Genomic DNA, 17,471 nt, shown 5'->3' on the forward strand with positions numbered 1-17,471 from the left:
CTTAGTTGCAGGCTCCATACCCAGTCAGGGCTAGTGCAGGAAGCAACCAATCAATGTGTCTCTCTCACATCAATGTTTCTCTCTCTTTGTCTCTCCCCTCCCTTCCACTCTATCCAAAAACCAATGGAAAAGTATCCTCCGGTGAGGATTAACAAAAAAACAATAGACAAAAATAAAATATTTCAAGGTTACTGACATATAAAGCTTGTAAATCTCTATTTATAATTCTAAATGATTATTTTATTTTCTGTTTAAAGGAAAAAAGAGAAGGCACATAAGTAAAAAAACCAGTCCCCAAAAAGGTAAGAACAAATGTGAGGATTCACACCTGTGAGCTTACTACAGACCTAGTCTTCTTGCCAGATCCTGTCTTTGCCATAGCCCCGAAATAGCCTATGGCAGTGGTAGGCAAACTCATTAGTCAACAGAGCCAAATATCAACAGTACAACAATTGAAATTCCTTTTGAGAGCCAAATTTTTTAAACTTAAACTATATAGGTAGGTACATTGTTATTAACTTAATTAGGGTACTCCTAAGGCTTAGGAAGAGCCACACTCAAGGGGCCAAAGATCCGCATGTGGCTTGCAAGCCGCAGTTTGCCGACCATGCAAAATTTATAGCTAATGGATTATTTAGACTACAGATTGAATTATTGTAACAAAGAGACCCCAAAAAACAGTGGCCTAAATCACATAATTTGTTTCACTTTCATCAAACAGGTAGGAAGAATCTGCCTATTTCTTCTGAGTATTTCTGCCACCTTGATATATATATATATCTCAAGGGTCTCAGTGCACAAAAATTTGTGCACTCAGCTGGGTGGGGGGAGGTCCCTCAGCCTAGCTTGTGCCCTCTCGCAGTCTGGGAACCCTCAGGGGATGACCACCTGCTGGCTTATGCCTGCTCCCCAAGGGATTGGGCCTAAGATGGCAATCAGACATCCCTCTGGCAGCCCGGCAGCCCTCCGGGCATGTCCACTTGCCAGCAGGGAGCAGACCTAAGCTGCAGTCGGACATCCTTAGCGCTGCTGAGGAGGCAGGAGAGTCTCCCACCACCACCTCTGTACTGGCAGCCATCAGCCTGGCTTGTGGCTGAGCAGAGCTCCCCCTGTGGGAGAGCACTGACCACCATGGGGCAGCTCCTACATTGAGCTTCTGCCCCATGGTGCTCAGTGTGTGTCATAGTGACCAGTCATTCCCAGTCTTTCTGCTGTTAGGGTCAGTTTGCATATTACCTTTTTACTATATAGAATAGAGGCCTGGTGCATGGGTGGGGGGCGGCTGGTTTGCCCTGAAGGGTGTCCTGGATCAGGGTGAGGGTCCCGCTTGGGTGTCTGGCCAGCCTGGGTGAGGGGCTGATGACTGTTTGCAGCTGATCACACCCCCTTCAGGTGGGGGTCCCCACTGGGGTGCTTGGCCAGCCTGGATGAGGGGCTGATGGCTATTTTCAGGCTGGCCACACCCCCTTTAGAGTGGGGGTCCCCAATGGGGTGCCTGACCAGTCTGGGTGAGGGGCAAAGTGCCGTTTTCAGGCTGGCCAGCAACCAAAGCTCCCAGCTTCTCCTTTTTTTCTTTTTTTTTCTTTTATTCTGAGATTTATTTACCTTCTATAATTGAAACTTTGTTGCCATCACTGGAGCTGAGAGCCAGGCTCCTGCTCACTCCAGCTCTGAGTCCACAGCCTGCTGAAAGCAGGTATCTGGGGTTTATTTAGCTTCTATAATTGAAACTTTGTTGCTTTCGGAGCTCAGAGCCTAGCCATGGCAGGCGGGGAGCCTTGGCTTCCTCCATCACTGGAGCAAGCAAGCCCCCTGCCCCCTGCCTGGCTGATGGCCGCCATCTTGATTGGGTTAATTTGCATATCATGCTGATTAGCCAATGGGAGGTGTAGCGAAGGTATGGACAATTACCATGTTTGTCTATTATTAGGATTATGTTCCATACATGAATATATATATTCATGTATGGCACATAATAAGCATGTGTTAACTGTTAGCTCTCATTATTATTATTCTCAGTGTTCCTTGAGATGCAAATTAAACTCTGTCTTAAATTCTTTTTTTAATTAATGTCAGTATAAATAAATTAGGATTAATGTGAGGGTAAAGAAAATGAAATCTAAAATTAAACTTGCTTAAACATCTAAGGCTTGGTAAATATAAGGCTATGGGTTATATATTTTTCTTTATATGTTGTGCTCTTGAAAAGTTACAGTAAAATGGAATGTTTAAAAAGCACTATTCTATACAATATGACTTCTCACAGTGTCTGGTTTTTTTTTTAAGTGAGAAGCAGAGGCAGAGATAGAATCCAGTCTCTGAATAACAGAGTCCCAAGGAAAAGAAGCAAACCAAAAGGTAAAATTTTTAAAGATGGATACATTTTCAATTACAAAACATCTAAATTCTCCTGCTATATTCTTTGCTTTAAGTAACAAACCTATTTCCCTAATCACTTTATGTAATTATACTAACTATTGAGGAATATATCAGATTTAGTCAATTCCAAAATTCATCAGGGATTGAAAGATATCACTGCAAACAAGTAACTTGGTAATGAATCCACAAACAGAATCCAAGGCCCAGGGGCCATGGCAGGGCCAGGCCTGCTAATTTGCTAACGTTCTGACTGGAAATACAGCTGGGGTGTTTTTCTAAAACACTACTATTTGCAATGCAATTTTATAATCAAGAGACATTTATGTTATTTTTCCCCCCCTAGGGACAAAAGCAGTCAACACCAGGCCTTTGAAAAGAAGCAGAAAAAGAGGTAAAAAGAAGTGATTAACATACTTTTAGTAATTAAAAATCTAAATTTTTATTTCATACTCTGTTTTCTGAGTGACCAATCAATTTCTTAATTGGCTTATACAGCCAGTAACAAACGTCAGGGTAGTCAACAGCCTTGGCAATTTCAACAATACAACAGGTTGCTCATAACACCCACTTTATTGATGTTGATCAGTTGACCTGTGAGAGAGCACAAGCCTCCTTGGGCCTAGGTAGGGCTCCCTTCACTACACTGATAACTTTTAAGGAGAAAAATATGAAGTGTGTGACTAACATGCTGTTTAGTTGACCCTTCTCTTGATCACATAGAGACTCATCGGTTGCCCACCAAGGGCGGGCCTTACTGGTAATACAAGACTTGTGTCCTAATTTCTAACATTCCTTTTATTATGTAATTTCTGCTTGTCATTTCTCTTTTTTGCCTCAATTTCATCCTCTGTAAATGGGTGAGTGGCAGATGAACTCAACTGAGTGGTCCCCTAGGCCCTCTCCAGCTCTAAAAGAACTGACTCTGAAAAGACCAGGGACAACCTACCCTCCCCATCCCAGACAGAAGCCCTCGTGTATATCTTTCATGGATCCCCCTCAATGTTGGCCAGAAGGACAGGAGTAGGTGCTGCTGCTACTAAAGTTCATTTTAAGACTTTCAGCCTGGCTGATGTGGCTCAGTGGTTGAGCGTCAACCTATAAACCAGAGGTCACGGTTCGATTCCTCGGCAGGGTACATGCCCAGGTTGAGAGCTCAATCCTCAGTGGTGAACATGAAGGAGGCAGCCTATCAATATCAATGATTCTCTTTCATCAGTGATGTTCCTCTCTCTCCCTCTCCCTTCTTCTCTGAAATCAATAAAAATATATATTTTTAAAAGACTTTCAACCCCTACTTCAGCAGAATCAGAGCCAGTGCCCCACCCCAATTATGTACAGAGGCCCTCTTCCTGGGCAATCTGCAGTTTCTTCTAGGAGCACCCTGCCCTGATTCACAGAGTGAAAGCCATACAGAAAGTTAACATGAAGGAGAAGTGAAGCAAGGCGGAGAGCAAGGAGGGAAGGCAGACACTGTTCCTGCTAAGTTCCCCACTGTCATCCTGTTCTCTGTTCCCCCAGTGGGGCCTCAGATGGGGAGACAACTAAAAGTTGAGGGGGTTTTTTCCATCCAAATAATTCAAAGCAATAATATGGCTAGAGATCTTCCTTAAAAACAGGAGAAAAATCATTGTGCAATAGGTAGTTGTGGCCAACAAGCTTGAGAATTCAGGTCCTTCACATGAGGCTATTATACAGGATTTCAGAGAACAGAAATGAAGGATGACATTATCATTGTGTGTCTAACCTGCCATAAAAGAAAAATGTTGTTCATGGGGAAACTCCCTCCACTACATTTTGATTTATAAAAGAAGGCTCTCAAGATGGGTGAGAAGAAAGAGGGCACAGTTAGAAGAAAGTGGAGTGAAAATAATAATAATAATAATAATAATAATAATAATAATGCTTCCTTGCAGGTCCAAGAATTCCCAGAGATAAACATATAAACTTTAAACGCTCTATACTTCCCGTGACCTGTGGTCCAGCAGAGGGGATGTTATATAAAGAGAAAATGAAACAAGGTAAGTTTCCTGCTCTTCTACGCTTTTCAACTGAAAACTATCCATGTGGATATTATATTGTTCAGGGCTAGACACCTGTGTCAGGGTCTCCAAGACCATCCAAAGGTTTGGTGATTTACTAAGAGGACTCACAGGACTCAGCATATAGTCTAACTCATTGCTCTGATTTATGAAGTTGATACAAAGCAAAATCAGCAAAGGAAAAAAGCACATGGGACAAAGTCCAAAGGCAATACGTGCCAGTTTCCAAAGGTCCTCTCCCAGTGGAGTCATACAGGACACATTTAATTCTCCAGCAGCAACTCATAACAACACATGTGAGATCTTGTCTATCAGGGAAGCTGCCCTGAGCCTAGGAGTCACAGGGTTTTTACCAGGAGTTAGCCACATAGGTACACTTTACCTCGCATCTGCCAAAATTCCAGACTTCCAGAAGGAAAGCAAGTGTTCAGCACATGCCCCATGGGAACGGTGGGACCCCTCCCAAAATCCAGGCATTCAGATATCAGCCAAGGATCAGCTTTGGAAGCAGGCATTTCTAAGGTAGTTGTCTCAGGTTTACTCTGTTAGGTCTTTTCTGCACAGCATCTCAAATAGACTGGAGGAAAGATGACATTTCCTCACTTTTAAAATTCATAAACATTAACCTATCAGGCCATCTCTCCTTTCCCGCAAGGAAAAGGTCCCTGTAGTGCCCATCCAGCACCAACCCAAGAACAAGAGCTTCAATATCAGGGTAGAAATGTACACATTTGAGAAATACAACAACAACTTCACAGCCCCATTCCCTGCAACACCTGTACCACCTTATGCTAGCCAGGAGCACAGGTTTTAGAATCAGGATACCTGGCTTCAAGTTTCAGCTATATCGAGAGTGTCTGTTGCAACTGGACCAAGCCATTCTTCTCTCTCATCCTAAACTTCCTCCTCTACAAAATGGGAATAGTAATAAAACTTGCTTCACCATATTATTATGAAAAAAATGGAATAACAGATATAAAATAACTTGCAAATTATAATTGTTAAAGTACAGCACCAATGTTTGGCAGCCAGGATTGATTCCCCCTCCCAAAATAGAGTTCTTTAGGCACCAACAAGTATAAATGTGTGCCCTATGACTATATTGAATATGAGTAATTTCACTTTTCCTACTACATAACATTTCTATAATTACTTTCCACATAAAATAGCCATGAACCCAAAATATGAGAAATAATTGCTGCCAATCCATTAACTGGATTATCAACATTACACAAGACTAGACAGATGTGGCTGTGGTGACAGCTGCCACTTGGCCACCTATGTGCCCTCATCTACCCTCTCTGAAATTCAGCCTGGCTCTATCCTGAGTCTCAGAGAAGGGATGGGAAAGAATCCTGGTCTTTTTTTTTTTTAAGAGTCATACCTTTTTCTCTCTCCCTTGAATATAATTAAATACTTTTTAAAAGTAAATGTTAGTAATAATTATTGCCCTTCTCATTGCACAGTAAAGGAAAGTGAGCACACATGGCAGAAAGTCCCTTCTACCACCGCCCTTCAGGTTGTTGTGGGGCCCCTGAGAGGGAACTCAGCTCTTCTGGGTTGATGATTCTAAGCCCAAAATGGGCGGTAGGAGGCCAAGTTCTAGGGTTTTCACAGTCAGGGACACTCCCTGGCAAAAAAGTGAGCTCAACCTGTCTTGCCCGGTCTCACAGGAATCTCAGCAAAGTGTATAAAGACAAAGAATGGGAAGCAGCTCACCCTCAAGGAATTTGAAATTGAAGGAAACCACGAAAGGTCCAAGAATTGGAGGCTGAGTGTGCGCTGCGGTGGATATCCCCTGAAATACCTGATTGAGGTATCCTAATGACAAAGGGCTTCCATTAAGGATGGAGTGTCATAGTTCACAAACTCCAAGCTTTATCGATGTTCGGAAAACCATCATGACTTCCTTTGCGCAGGTCACAATGCATGCTATTACTAACTAACATTCCACTCCGGTGTTATCTTGGCCAGTTTATCACAGTGTAATCCTAAGTGCATGAACTCTTCTCCCTTTGAAGGTAGACAGTAATTGTGGCTTTGACTCTGTCACTAGTAGTTGCCACTGTGTAATATGGTCACAGGAAAATAATTTAAATTGGGGAATGGGGGGCAGAGGAGGCCATCTTAGGCTTTGGGGACCAATAAAGTAGCATAGTAATGTATCTGGGAGGCACTGGAAATACCAAGCTCAAAACAGTAGAAAAAGTACAGAAGTACAAAGAGGACACAAAGACTCCTCACAGCATTAATCTCATTTCTCTTTCAGAAAGGATTTCTACAAGACCCACCGAGAAAAAGAAAGGTAATTATCGCATGACTTTCTGCCTATATCTCGCCTATCATATTGTTGATTTTCCATTTCTCTGGCCTTATTCTATGGCTCCTAACTTTATTAATTCTAGTAAAATTTGATTTATAATATGGGGATTTTGCACTTGCTGCTTTCAAACATTACAGTGTCTGAGACCAGAACTTCTTTATGCATTAAAACGTAAGAGAGAGAGGTAAGACTAATCCTTTAAATAGATATGAGACAGAGCTGACCTTATATGATTGTTTCAACTTCATTGTCTAGCATGGAAGAATAACTCATGGGGTGGGGTGGGGTTCTAGGACACCCAGAGATGCAGGCAGTTTTATGGCCACCTCTTTGGTCATTATGCCTTGGGTCCACTGGGTGGTTTCTCCATGGCCTCTCTGCCCCAGCTAAAGGTAAGAGCTGAGTTGGTCATTGCCCCAGGCTGAAAGGAGGCCCAGTCATTTCACAGATACCCAAGGTCAATGCAAGCCCTTGGGATTCAGGAGACAGTGGAGAGGTGCTCACCTTCAAGAAAAGATGCAGAACTGGGACTTTGTACCCATTTTATCTTTAGCGCTGTGTCCCAGGAAAGCTTCAGAAGGCAGTGGAGTCTGCAGAAACATTTCTTTGGCACCCAGGACTCTGGGCCCTGAGGTCACTGGGGGCTGTGTGTGATGAGTCCTCAGTCTGAGTCTCTCATTTAAGCTCCAACTCCATCTGTGAAAACCAGGGCCAGCCTCCCTCCCTACATGGCTTCACAAAAGCCACCTTGGGTCTAAGATCCACAGAATGGAATTTGCATTGGGCCAAACCATCACTGACACATAATTTAATGTTTTTTATTCTCCAATTAGATATATAGACTCACAAAAGCAGATTTAAAGCAAAGGAAAGGCATGAATCCTTTGCGTAAAAAGTATGCTCAAATGTGTGGTTAATGAAAACTCGTATTCAATATTGTCACTCGATCTTTCTCTGTTTTCTATAGATAATACCAGATTCTCACAGTGATAACATTATTGACCCATATGTAAGTATTGCCACCTGTAACCCCAGAATAATCTATGCCTTTTCAATACATTATCTCTGTCATGCTATCTTTCCCTGAAGCATGCTCACACTCAGTTAGAACATGTCGCTATGTGTGATGATGAGTAAAGAACAGCAGATGCATCACCCATGCCAGGTAGATGGTTCTGGAGTTGGGTGTCTCAATGTGAAAGCATCCTTTCCATTTGTTTGGTGGAAACCTTCCTATTTTCCCATTAGTATGGGAGGCAGAGCTCTAAACCACTGGGGTCTCTAGAGATGGGTCTTGAAGTAGAAATGGGCAGGGCTGGCCTGCTGATTAGGGATAGGGAGCAAATCGAGAGGATATCAGAATTTTAAAGAAAGCAGAAGGAAAGAGAAGGAAAATCTCAAACATCCACTCCATGGTTCAGGCAGTGATAAAATGGTTTCATACATCAGACAGAAGGAACAGGCCTCACCAGACTGATGAGTTCAAGGTGTACATCCTGTCATGAGCCCTGCAGAGAAATGTACTGAGTGTTCCCCAATTGTGTAACATGGGGAAATAACTAATGGGGTGGGCGGGGGTCCTAGGACACTCAGAGAGGCAGGTGGTGTCACCTCTCAGGTCATTATGCCTTGGATCAAACTGGGTAGTTTGTCCATGGTCTCTCTGCTCCGGGCTGGAGGTAAAAACTGAGGCAGTCATTGTTCCAGACTGGAAGGACATCAATTCATTCTAACGATACCTAAGGTTCAGAAACCTGACCCAATAGCCTAACAATAGGTGGTCAGCATCCATGAGTCTCATTTGTTATGACAAAAAGGATAAACAATTACATGGCCCCATGCCAGAGTCAGCAAGGCCCATGTGGGGATGTGCCCAAGGATGTCCCTAATGAGGCACTATACAAGTTTTCCTATTGAAAGTGAGAACATGGGCAAGAGACACATTGCAGCTTAGAATTTCTTCATACATGTATGTAAGTTTTGTATCTCTTCTTATATTAAACTTATAAATGAAGAGAATGTACAAACTGGGGTATAGTCCAATTCACCCAAGCTCATTGGACCCAGAGATGATATTATGACTGTTATGATTTGTAACTTTAGTAGCAGACCTTCTTTTTTCCTAATAAGATGGTATTATGATTAGGGCCTCTACAGTCTTGTAGCAGTGGAACTCACAGAAGCACTGAGAATGAGATGAAATATTTAAAAATTTGGACTTGCAACACTGTTGATAGATTGGATATCTAGGTGTGGAGAAAAGCAGAATCCATCTTCAATTCTGGGCTCCTGGGTGAATTATGGGTTCCTTGGTGAGATGGGAGCTAAAAGAGGAGAAGATTACAGACAGGAAGACAAGGAATATAGTTGGGGACAGGGTGGATTTTAGACTTGATGAAAGACTTCTAACTGGAGATGATGGAAAGTAGAGTGTGGAGGTTTAGGGTCTCAGAAGGGGACCAGGGGCACAGGTTTTAAAGTCTAAGGATAAGTAAGGTAAGCATGGTCATGGCAGCGGTGAAGGAGTGGGGGATGTAGGACAGAGCCCCAAGGAATTCCAACATTCTAAGTGAGGAGCCTTCAAGAAGAGGCAGAGTTTTAAGGGGGTAAATCCAAGGGAGTAGAGAGTCAGAGAACAAAGCATAGTGTTTCTAGAAGGAAGAAGTGGAATGGCACTTCCTGTCACCTCCCCACTTCCTCACCACCCGCCAGCATCTCAACCGCCCATCACTGAGTGAGCCAGTCCTCAAGTCTGTGCATTATTTTGTACCTACATTATCACAGGACAATGTGAATTCCTCCTTCTAACCCATTGTGTAGACAAGATATTTTCATCTAAGTGTAGAGCTGTTACCAACACATTGGGTGAGACATTCCCCCACCACAGAGTTCTCCTCAAACAGTTATCTATCTGCTCAGGTGGAGCCAAAACCTTCTGGACATTTCTCCATCACAGACACATGACCCTCACACATAGAAAGTTAATATGTAGAGATTCACATGTTATTGCCACATAGATTATCATCCACACACAAAATAAAGAAAAACATGATTTTTCTCACAGCCCAATGGATTCATTCCGTGGCCAATTCTTACTTTTGTCTATAATTTCTACCATTTTCACTGTGTTTTTTTCATTCCACAATACTTAGATGCAAACACTGTCAAATTATTGACTTCATTCAATGAAAGTAAATCTGGCTGAAGGACCTGCATATTAAATTTTGGAAGACCCAGCATCATTCAGTTTTGTGGGTTCTTCCATCTTCCTTATATAGAACAAAGCACCAGATCATCCATGAACCCAGTGGTTGTCATTACCATACTCCCTGGCCATTCAGAGATGGCACCTCCACACCTTTTATGCCTAGCTGAGTTGGGACATCTTCCCTAGCCGCCCAGAGCTAAAGAGCTCAGTCTAGCCTGGCATTTACCTGGTCATCTATGCCCAGGGTCTCTCCAACCCAGAGGTACTGTCACAGGCCCAGGGTCCCTCCAGGCACAAAATCTATCGTCCAGTAATACCTTCCCAGGCTCTTAAACTCATGGGGAACTTATGGTTGAAAAAATGAGGTGCAATGATATCTCAGGAATTTATTCCATCATATTAAATTCTCAGTAAATCACTCTTTAATGAGTCAGTTTTGATGAGACAATATAGACAACCAGATAAAACACCAACAGAATAATAAATATCTCAGATTATCTTTAATTCACCCTTTTTGTTGCTAGCCGAATCTCTGTCTCCATAGGGAAAACTTTCCTGACCTAATACAGCCACTTCCTCCTGAATGTCACTGCAGACCAAATTGTCTTCTAAAAACCTCTACTCAGATATCTTTACAGACACAGCTCCTGGGGCAATGTAGACTAAGGAGAAAATAAAATTAAAAAAATGGGACTACATCAAAATAAAAAGCTTCTGCACAGCAAAAAAAAAAAAAAAAAAAAAAAAGAAAATCAACAAAACAACAAGAAAGCCCACTGCATGGGAGAACATATTTGCCAATGATATTTCAGATAAGGGTTTAATCTCCAAAATTTACAGAGAATTCATACAACTTAACAAAAGGAAGATAAACGATCCAATCGAAAAATGGGAAAAGAATCTAAATAGACACTTTTCGAAAGAGGACATACAGAAGGCCCAGAGACATATGAAAATATGCTCAAAGTCACTAATCATCCAAGAGATGCAAATCAAAACGACAATGAGATACCATCTCACACCTGTCAGAAGCGCTATCATCAACATACGACAAGTGCTGGCGAGGATGTGGAGAAAAAGGAACCCTCATGCACTTCTGGTGGGAATGCAGACTGGTGCAGCCACTGTGGAAGACAGTATGGAGTTTCCTCAAAAAGTTAAAGATGGAACTCCCATTTGACCCATTGATTCCACTTCTAGAAATATATCCCAAGAAACCAGAAACACCAATCAGAAAGGACATATGCACCCCTATGCTCATAGCAGCACAATTCACAATAGCTAAGATTTGGAAACAGCCTAAGTGCCCATCATCAGATGAGTGAAATGAAAAACTGTGGTACATCTACACAATGGAATACTATGTCGCTATAAAAAAGAAGGAACTTGCCCTAGCCGGCTTGGGTCAGTGGATAGAGCGTCAGCCTGCGGACTGAAGGGTCCCAGGTTTGATTCCGGCCAGAGGCACCTGCCTGGGTTGCGGGCTTGATCCCCAGTAGGGGGTGTGCAGGAGGCAGCCGATCAATGATTCTCTCTCATCATTGATATTTCTATCTCTCTCTCCCTCTCCCTTCCTCTCTGAAATCAATAAAGAAATATATTTTTAAAAAAATAAAAAAGAAGGAACTTTTACCATTTGCAACAACATGGATGGAACTAGAGAGCATTATGCCAAGCAAAATAAGCCAGTCAGAGAAAGATAAATATCACATGATCTCACTCATATGTGGGATATAATGATCAAAATAATTTGATAAACAAGAATAGATCAATCTAGAGACAAATGGTAGGGGAGGAGGGTTAGAGAGCAACCAAAGGACTTGTATGCATACATATTAGCATAAGCAATGAGCACAGACACTGGAGGGGTGGGAGCTTCCCAGGAGTGGGAATGGCTTGGTGGGGGGGTTGATTGGGGAAAAAGGAGAAAAGACTTTAGACAATAAAAAATAAATAAATAAATAAATAAATAAATAAATAAATAAATATCTCTGCTCAGTGTTATTCTTTAATATTACAAGTTTCACCTTGGTACAAGCAAAATCTGTGTGTTCTAGAGTCCAATGAAATCTCACTGTCCTTCTGGAATCTCACTGATCCAGTGATTTCTACATTATCTCCTCTCTAGCCAGAAAACTCAAATATATGTGAGATGTGCCATAAAGGAGGAACGCTATTCTGCTGTGATACTTGTACAAGATCCTTTCATGACTCATGCCACATCCGTCATATTGATCCTGACAGGTTAGTGACACTTGGTCCCCTCTTGCCCTTCCTTCTTGTGGTAGAGCTCTTCCCCCCATGCACACTCAGCCTGCAAAGTTTATCTGATTGTATGTGTCTTGATGCAGAGGGACAAGGGTCCTTAAGTATCAGGATCCAGAATTATGATCCAGAGCTATTTAACTGTGCTGGCAGCAGTAGATTCATGGGAAGTGAAAATTCCTCAAGTGGTTTTTAAGGGGAATAGAAAGAGGTGTCACCACCACCTCCTCTGCTTTGTTCCCTAACCCATACACTTTGATGGGGTGGTGACACTGTGCATTAGCTGCTAGTTGGAAGCATATACCATCTGCCTTGGGAACATCTCAAAGCTGGAAAAGCTGGGGCTGTGATGAGTCCACTGAAGGCCATCCCCACAGTCCACCAAATCAGCTGACACTGAAGACAGGGTCCATAATAAGACTCAGGAATTCGAGGGTGAGTCCACTGCTACATTTCCTTTGCTGAAAATGTATCCTTGGTCAGAGGTGATGGTGTGCAGGCTAACATCGAGACTGGTAAGGCATCTATATGTGGTGGTGTGGGCAGGGGATGTCTACCAGGAATGTGTGTATCCCCATGAGGACAAAGCATTGCCCTCCATAATGGGAGGAATCTAACGTAACTCAGCTGCTCTCAGGTAGCTAGCTCTCAGGCAGTGGTGCCACCTCAGGGGTTTGGCATAAACCTCTCTAGTCCGTCAGGCAATCTGCAGAGGAAGAAGACAGATCTACTTTTTTGTTGAACCCACAGATAGTCCCCATCCCTGAACCATGGACACTGTGTAATGGGCATCTTTTTTTTCAATTACAATTGACATGCAACATTATATTATTCATTTCAGGTGTATAACATAGTCAATAGACATTTATATAATTTACCTGTTGATGTCCTAAATAAGTCTAGTACCCATCTGACACCATACATAGTTAACATAATGTTACTATTTTCTCTATGCTATACTTTACATCCCCATGACTGTTTTTATAACTGACAATTTATATGTCATCATTTGTAATGGGCCTCTGAGAAAGGACTGAAGTGGCCCCAGGGAGAAGCTAAATGATATCTCTAAGATGAATCATTGTATCCACCTGATTGTGGAGAGCCTCCCAGCACAGAGAACCTGGGAGAGAGGGCTCTCGAGGCAAATAGAGTATCTGACACTCTGTTGGTAGGGTTCCTTTCCAAGAAGTCTCTGCAGCACAGATTCTAGGTATAGATATGGCAATGCCAGCGGAAAGGATGCCTATGGCTTGTGCTCTGTGCTTATTCAGCAAATTTGGGAGACAAGAACTGGTTTCCGACTTTTCCTCTGGCCTGATGGTTCATCAAGGCCCAATACTTTGGTCTTTATGGTACTGGTTGCCAATACACAACGGTGGCAGACAGGGATCATTACCATACTCACAGTGGCTCAATTAGAAACCCTAAGTGTTGAGGTGAAGGAGAGTCCATCACCCACTATGGCACCTAACTCAACGGAATACTTATGGGAGGGGTATCTTTGGTAATTGAGTCTAAATGGGACTCTAGTACGGAGGGGTTTTCAAGAGAAAAGTTGGCTGCAAGGTGGTAACCAATAGTCCTTTTGAGGACTTCAACAGCTGCAGGAACAATGGCTGTTTCAGAGAACCCGCCCCTGCTCACTTCATGTCCTGCCTCTCAGGGTCCCATGGAGTTGCATCTTCTGTGAGATAAAGATTATTCTGGAAAGGTGCCCAGAAAGTCAACCATGTCATCAGGAATCAGAGATCCTAGAAAGGAAGATGCTGCATGAGGAGCACTTGGTGAGTTGCAAGGGGAAGCTGAAGCCTCCTCTTTTCTGTTCAGTTGAGAGAAGAAGCAGTCTTGCAGGGGCTGGAGGAATGGTGCCCAGAGGCAAGCATCTGTGCTTCTTTCTCTGTGCTTTGATCACACCTAACACCAAAATTTGTATCCAAAGGAGATCCCCGTTCTGTATTTGTTTCAGAGTCCACGGGTTTGGGCGTTGAGCATTCTGCCTGAACATGCAGAGCAGTTCATTCTCTCCAAGCTGCTTTTCACTTAAGATCTCCTCTATCTTTTGCAGAAATGTGAGTTCCTCCTCTTGAAGGTCTGTCACTGGTCAAAAAGCTCCTTTTTTATGTCAAAACCATATTATGTAAGTAATAGCAACAAAGCCCCAAACTGGCATTTGTCAAATTGGTGATATGAATGCAATAGGTACAAGTTGCCATTATCATTGCCTTGTTGATGGATGTCTCAGTCAGCTTAGTCAGCCCCTAGCAGCTTAGGCTGCTATAACAAAGTACCACAGACTGGGTGGCTTCAACCACAGAAATTTGTTTCTCACAGTTCTGGAGGCCGGAAGTCCAAGATCTGAGTACCAGTATGGTCAGATTCTGGCGAGAGCCCTCTTCCAGGTTGCAGACTGACAACTTCGTGTTGTGTCCTCACTTGGTAGAAACAGGGAGAGAGCTCTCTGGGGTCCCCTTACAAAGGGCATTAATCCCATTCATGAGCACTCCACCCTCCTGACCTAATTATCTCCCAAAGGCCCCGTCTCCTAATACCATCACATTGGGAGTTAAAATTTCAACATCTGGGTTTGTGGGGGGAAGGACATAAACAGTCATAGCAGTGAAAGTCTATAGAAAGTAGACTTGGAACCATGCCAATAGCCTGCCCTTTGGCACTTTCATCCACAGAGTAAAAAGCGATCTCAGAGCCTGACGAAGTACATGTGGTTAAACAAAATCAGAGAAAAACTGGCTTCAAAGTTGTACCTCCAAGTGAAAGAGTTTGTGCAGGACATGCGCCTCATCTTTCAGAACCACAGGAAAATTTATGAAGTAAGTGGCTGTCCCTGCATCCTTTTTCTTTCGATTAAGTCACTTTGCCTTTCCTCTTCTCATATCGGATAAATGTTACAACTTTCTTCATCATGCGGCAAGCACACACAAGTGAAAATTCTAGATGGATTCTAAAAGCCCTGTGGAGAAGCCGGTTTGGCTCAGTGGATAGAGCGTCGGCCTGCGGACTGAGGGGTCCCGGGTTCGATTCCGGTCAAGGGCATGTACCTGGGTTGCGGGCACATCCCCAGTAGGGGATGTGCAGGAGGCGGCTGATCGATGTTCCTCTCTCATCGATGTTTCTAACTCTCTATCTCTCTCCCTTCCTCTCTGTAAAAAATCAATAAAATATATTTAAAAAAAATAAAAAAAATAAATAAATAAATAAATAAAAGCCCTGTGGACTACAGAGGTGAAAATATAATAATCAACCAGAGCTATCATTGCAAACACTGTCCTAGGATCTCAGAGTCTGCTCACTGCTAGATAGCCGATTTTCTCCCAGAGAACAGTAGACTACAGATCTAGTCCCACAGAAAACAGATGTGCTTTTTAGAGGCAACCAGTGTTTCTCTTCTCTAAAGGAAGATACCAAATCAGATTTCTCAAATTTCAAAATCTTGGATTTCTTTACATCCAAATCCCCTAGTGCTGTGTCAAACAGTTAACAAGGCCCTAGCCTAGCCCGTGGTCAGCAAACTGCAGCTCCCGAGCCACATGTGGCTCTTTGGCCCCTTGAGTGTGGCTCTTCCTAAGCTTTAGGAGTACCCTAATTAAGTTAATAACAATGTACCTACCTATATAGTTTAAGTTTAAAAAATTTGGCTCTCAAAAGAAATTTCAATGGTTGTACTGTTGATATTTGGCTCTGTTGGCTAATGAGTTTGCCGACCACTGCGGCCTAGCTGGTTTGGCTCAGTGAATACAGCGTCAGCCTGTGGACCAACAGGTCCAAGGTTCACTTCCAGTCAAGAGCAAGTACCTCGGTTGCAGGCTCCTCCCTGGCCCAGGCTCTGGTCAGGGCTCGTGAAGGAGGCAACCAATCAATGTGTTTCTCTCACATCTATGTTTCTCTGTCTTTCCCTCTGGCTTCCACTCTCCCAAAAACCAACAACAACAAAAATCAAGGGAAAAATATCCTCGGGTGGAAAAATAGCCTCGGGTGAGGATTAACACACACACACACACACACACACACACACACACACACACACATTAACAAGGATTGCCTCAAGGAGTGAGAATGAAGGGAGAAGAAGGCACAATGAATTTACTGTAGACATTTCCACCCTACTATATTGTTGCAAATAATATGTGCTGTGCTTAAAACTCAAATAACTTCTATTTTGTCAAATTAAATCAATCCATTTTTGGTGAAGAATTAGGCTGCAAGATGGTACTATTTTTGCTTCTCTGTCTTCAAGATAAAGAGAAATGATCAAGCTATCAGGGAACATTAGCTATCCCTAACTGGATGAAGTCTCACTTAACATTTGAGGGTGGCCTAAAATGAAGATCTTGATTACCTGAAACTTTGGGTAATTGGCAATGACTAATATTGTTTTTCTCTTCATTTTTTCAGGGCCAGAAATTCATCATGCTGGGAATTCAAATAGAGGCCGAATTTGAGAAAAACTTCAAAGACATTTTTGGAATTCAGTAAATCAGCAAGAACAGTTCTCAGTCCGAGCCCATTGCTTTGTGATTTTTGTCCATTTCTGTTTCCCCCTTCAGAGCATCCAGCTGTACAGGGTCAAGTGCCCGTGGTCCCGCTGACCATTCTGCCTAATGATATGCGAAAACAATCATATCACACTTCTTTTTTCAAACTTATTTTGTCATTATTTCAGCTCATTTATTTTTCTAAATAGAAAATGTAAAATTGCTTTGTCCAGATCTCTTATTAAATAAATTGGAGTGAAATTTACAATAAAAATATTGAGTCTTTCTATAAAGAATCATATCATGTGCTTCCATTTATTTAAATTATTATGTTGTTAGTAATGTTTTCTCTCCTCTCCTCCTCCCCACATAGAACTTATTCATTTCTTGCTTTTTCTTTTTACTGTCAGGTATTTTACACTATTTCTTGTTATTATGAAAGTGGCCTTTTTCCTATTATAGTTTCTTACTTAGTGTTGCCTGTTATAGAAAACTACTGTTATTTATATATTTTGGTAAAGCCAGTGTTATTTATATAGTTTGGTTACTGATTACCATTCTGAGTACTTTTTTGCCTTTTACCCCGTGGCATCAGGAAGCACATAGCATAGCATACTGTTTTCAACATTTAATTCATAGGGTCAGAATCCTAATTGGTACAGCTGATAAAAGCATTCCTCACCCACTAAAACCTCTGACGGTTCTTGGTTCTGTTGGGGAATGGCTCTGCCATGACATCCTGGTGACCTTGCATGTCTCCACAC

The 17,471-nt window shown here is 42.4% G+C and overlaps 1 protein-coding gene across 2 annotated transcripts in view; it reads left to right on the top strand.

Moving 5' to 3' along the window:
* Positions 1–16,988, top strand: part of SP100 (SP100 nuclear antigen) — a 61,705-nt gene extending 44,717 nt beyond the window's left edge. For both annotated transcript variants that reach the window (XM_070422360.1, XM_070422361.1), the window contains exons 16-27: positions 258–302; positions 2,287–2,358; positions 2,723–2,770; positions 4,293–4,397; positions 6,092–6,234; positions 6,688–6,723; positions 7,709–7,750; positions 12,078–12,193; positions 13,881–14,001; positions 14,283–14,354; positions 14,902–15,045; positions 16,628–16,988. In XM_070422360.1, coding sequence (XP_070278461.1) covers positions 258–302; positions 2,287–2,358; positions 2,723–2,770; positions 4,293–4,397; positions 6,092–6,234; positions 6,688–6,723; positions 7,709–7,750; positions 12,078–12,193; positions 13,881–14,001; positions 14,283–14,354; positions 14,902–15,045; positions 16,628–16,708 — 1,025 coding nt within the window. In that variant the 3' untranslated portion in view covers positions 16,709–16,988. The remainder of the gene's footprint in view (positions 1–257; positions 303–2,286; positions 2,359–2,722; positions 2,771–4,292; positions 4,398–6,091; positions 6,235–6,687; positions 6,724–7,708; positions 7,751–12,077; positions 12,194–13,880; positions 14,002–14,282; positions 14,355–14,901; positions 15,046–16,627) is intronic.
* The last annotated feature ends 483 nt before the right edge of the window (positions 16,989–17,471 follow it).

Source organism: Myotis yumanensis, unplaced genomic scaffold (assembly GCF_028538775.1).
Source record: "Myotis yumanensis isolate MYYU_CA2020_CCGP unplaced genomic scaffold, mMyoYum1.0.hap1 SCAF_8, whole genome shotgun sequence".
NCBI lineage: Eukaryota > Metazoa > Chordata > Mammalia > Chiroptera > Vespertilionidae > Myotis > Myotis yumanensis.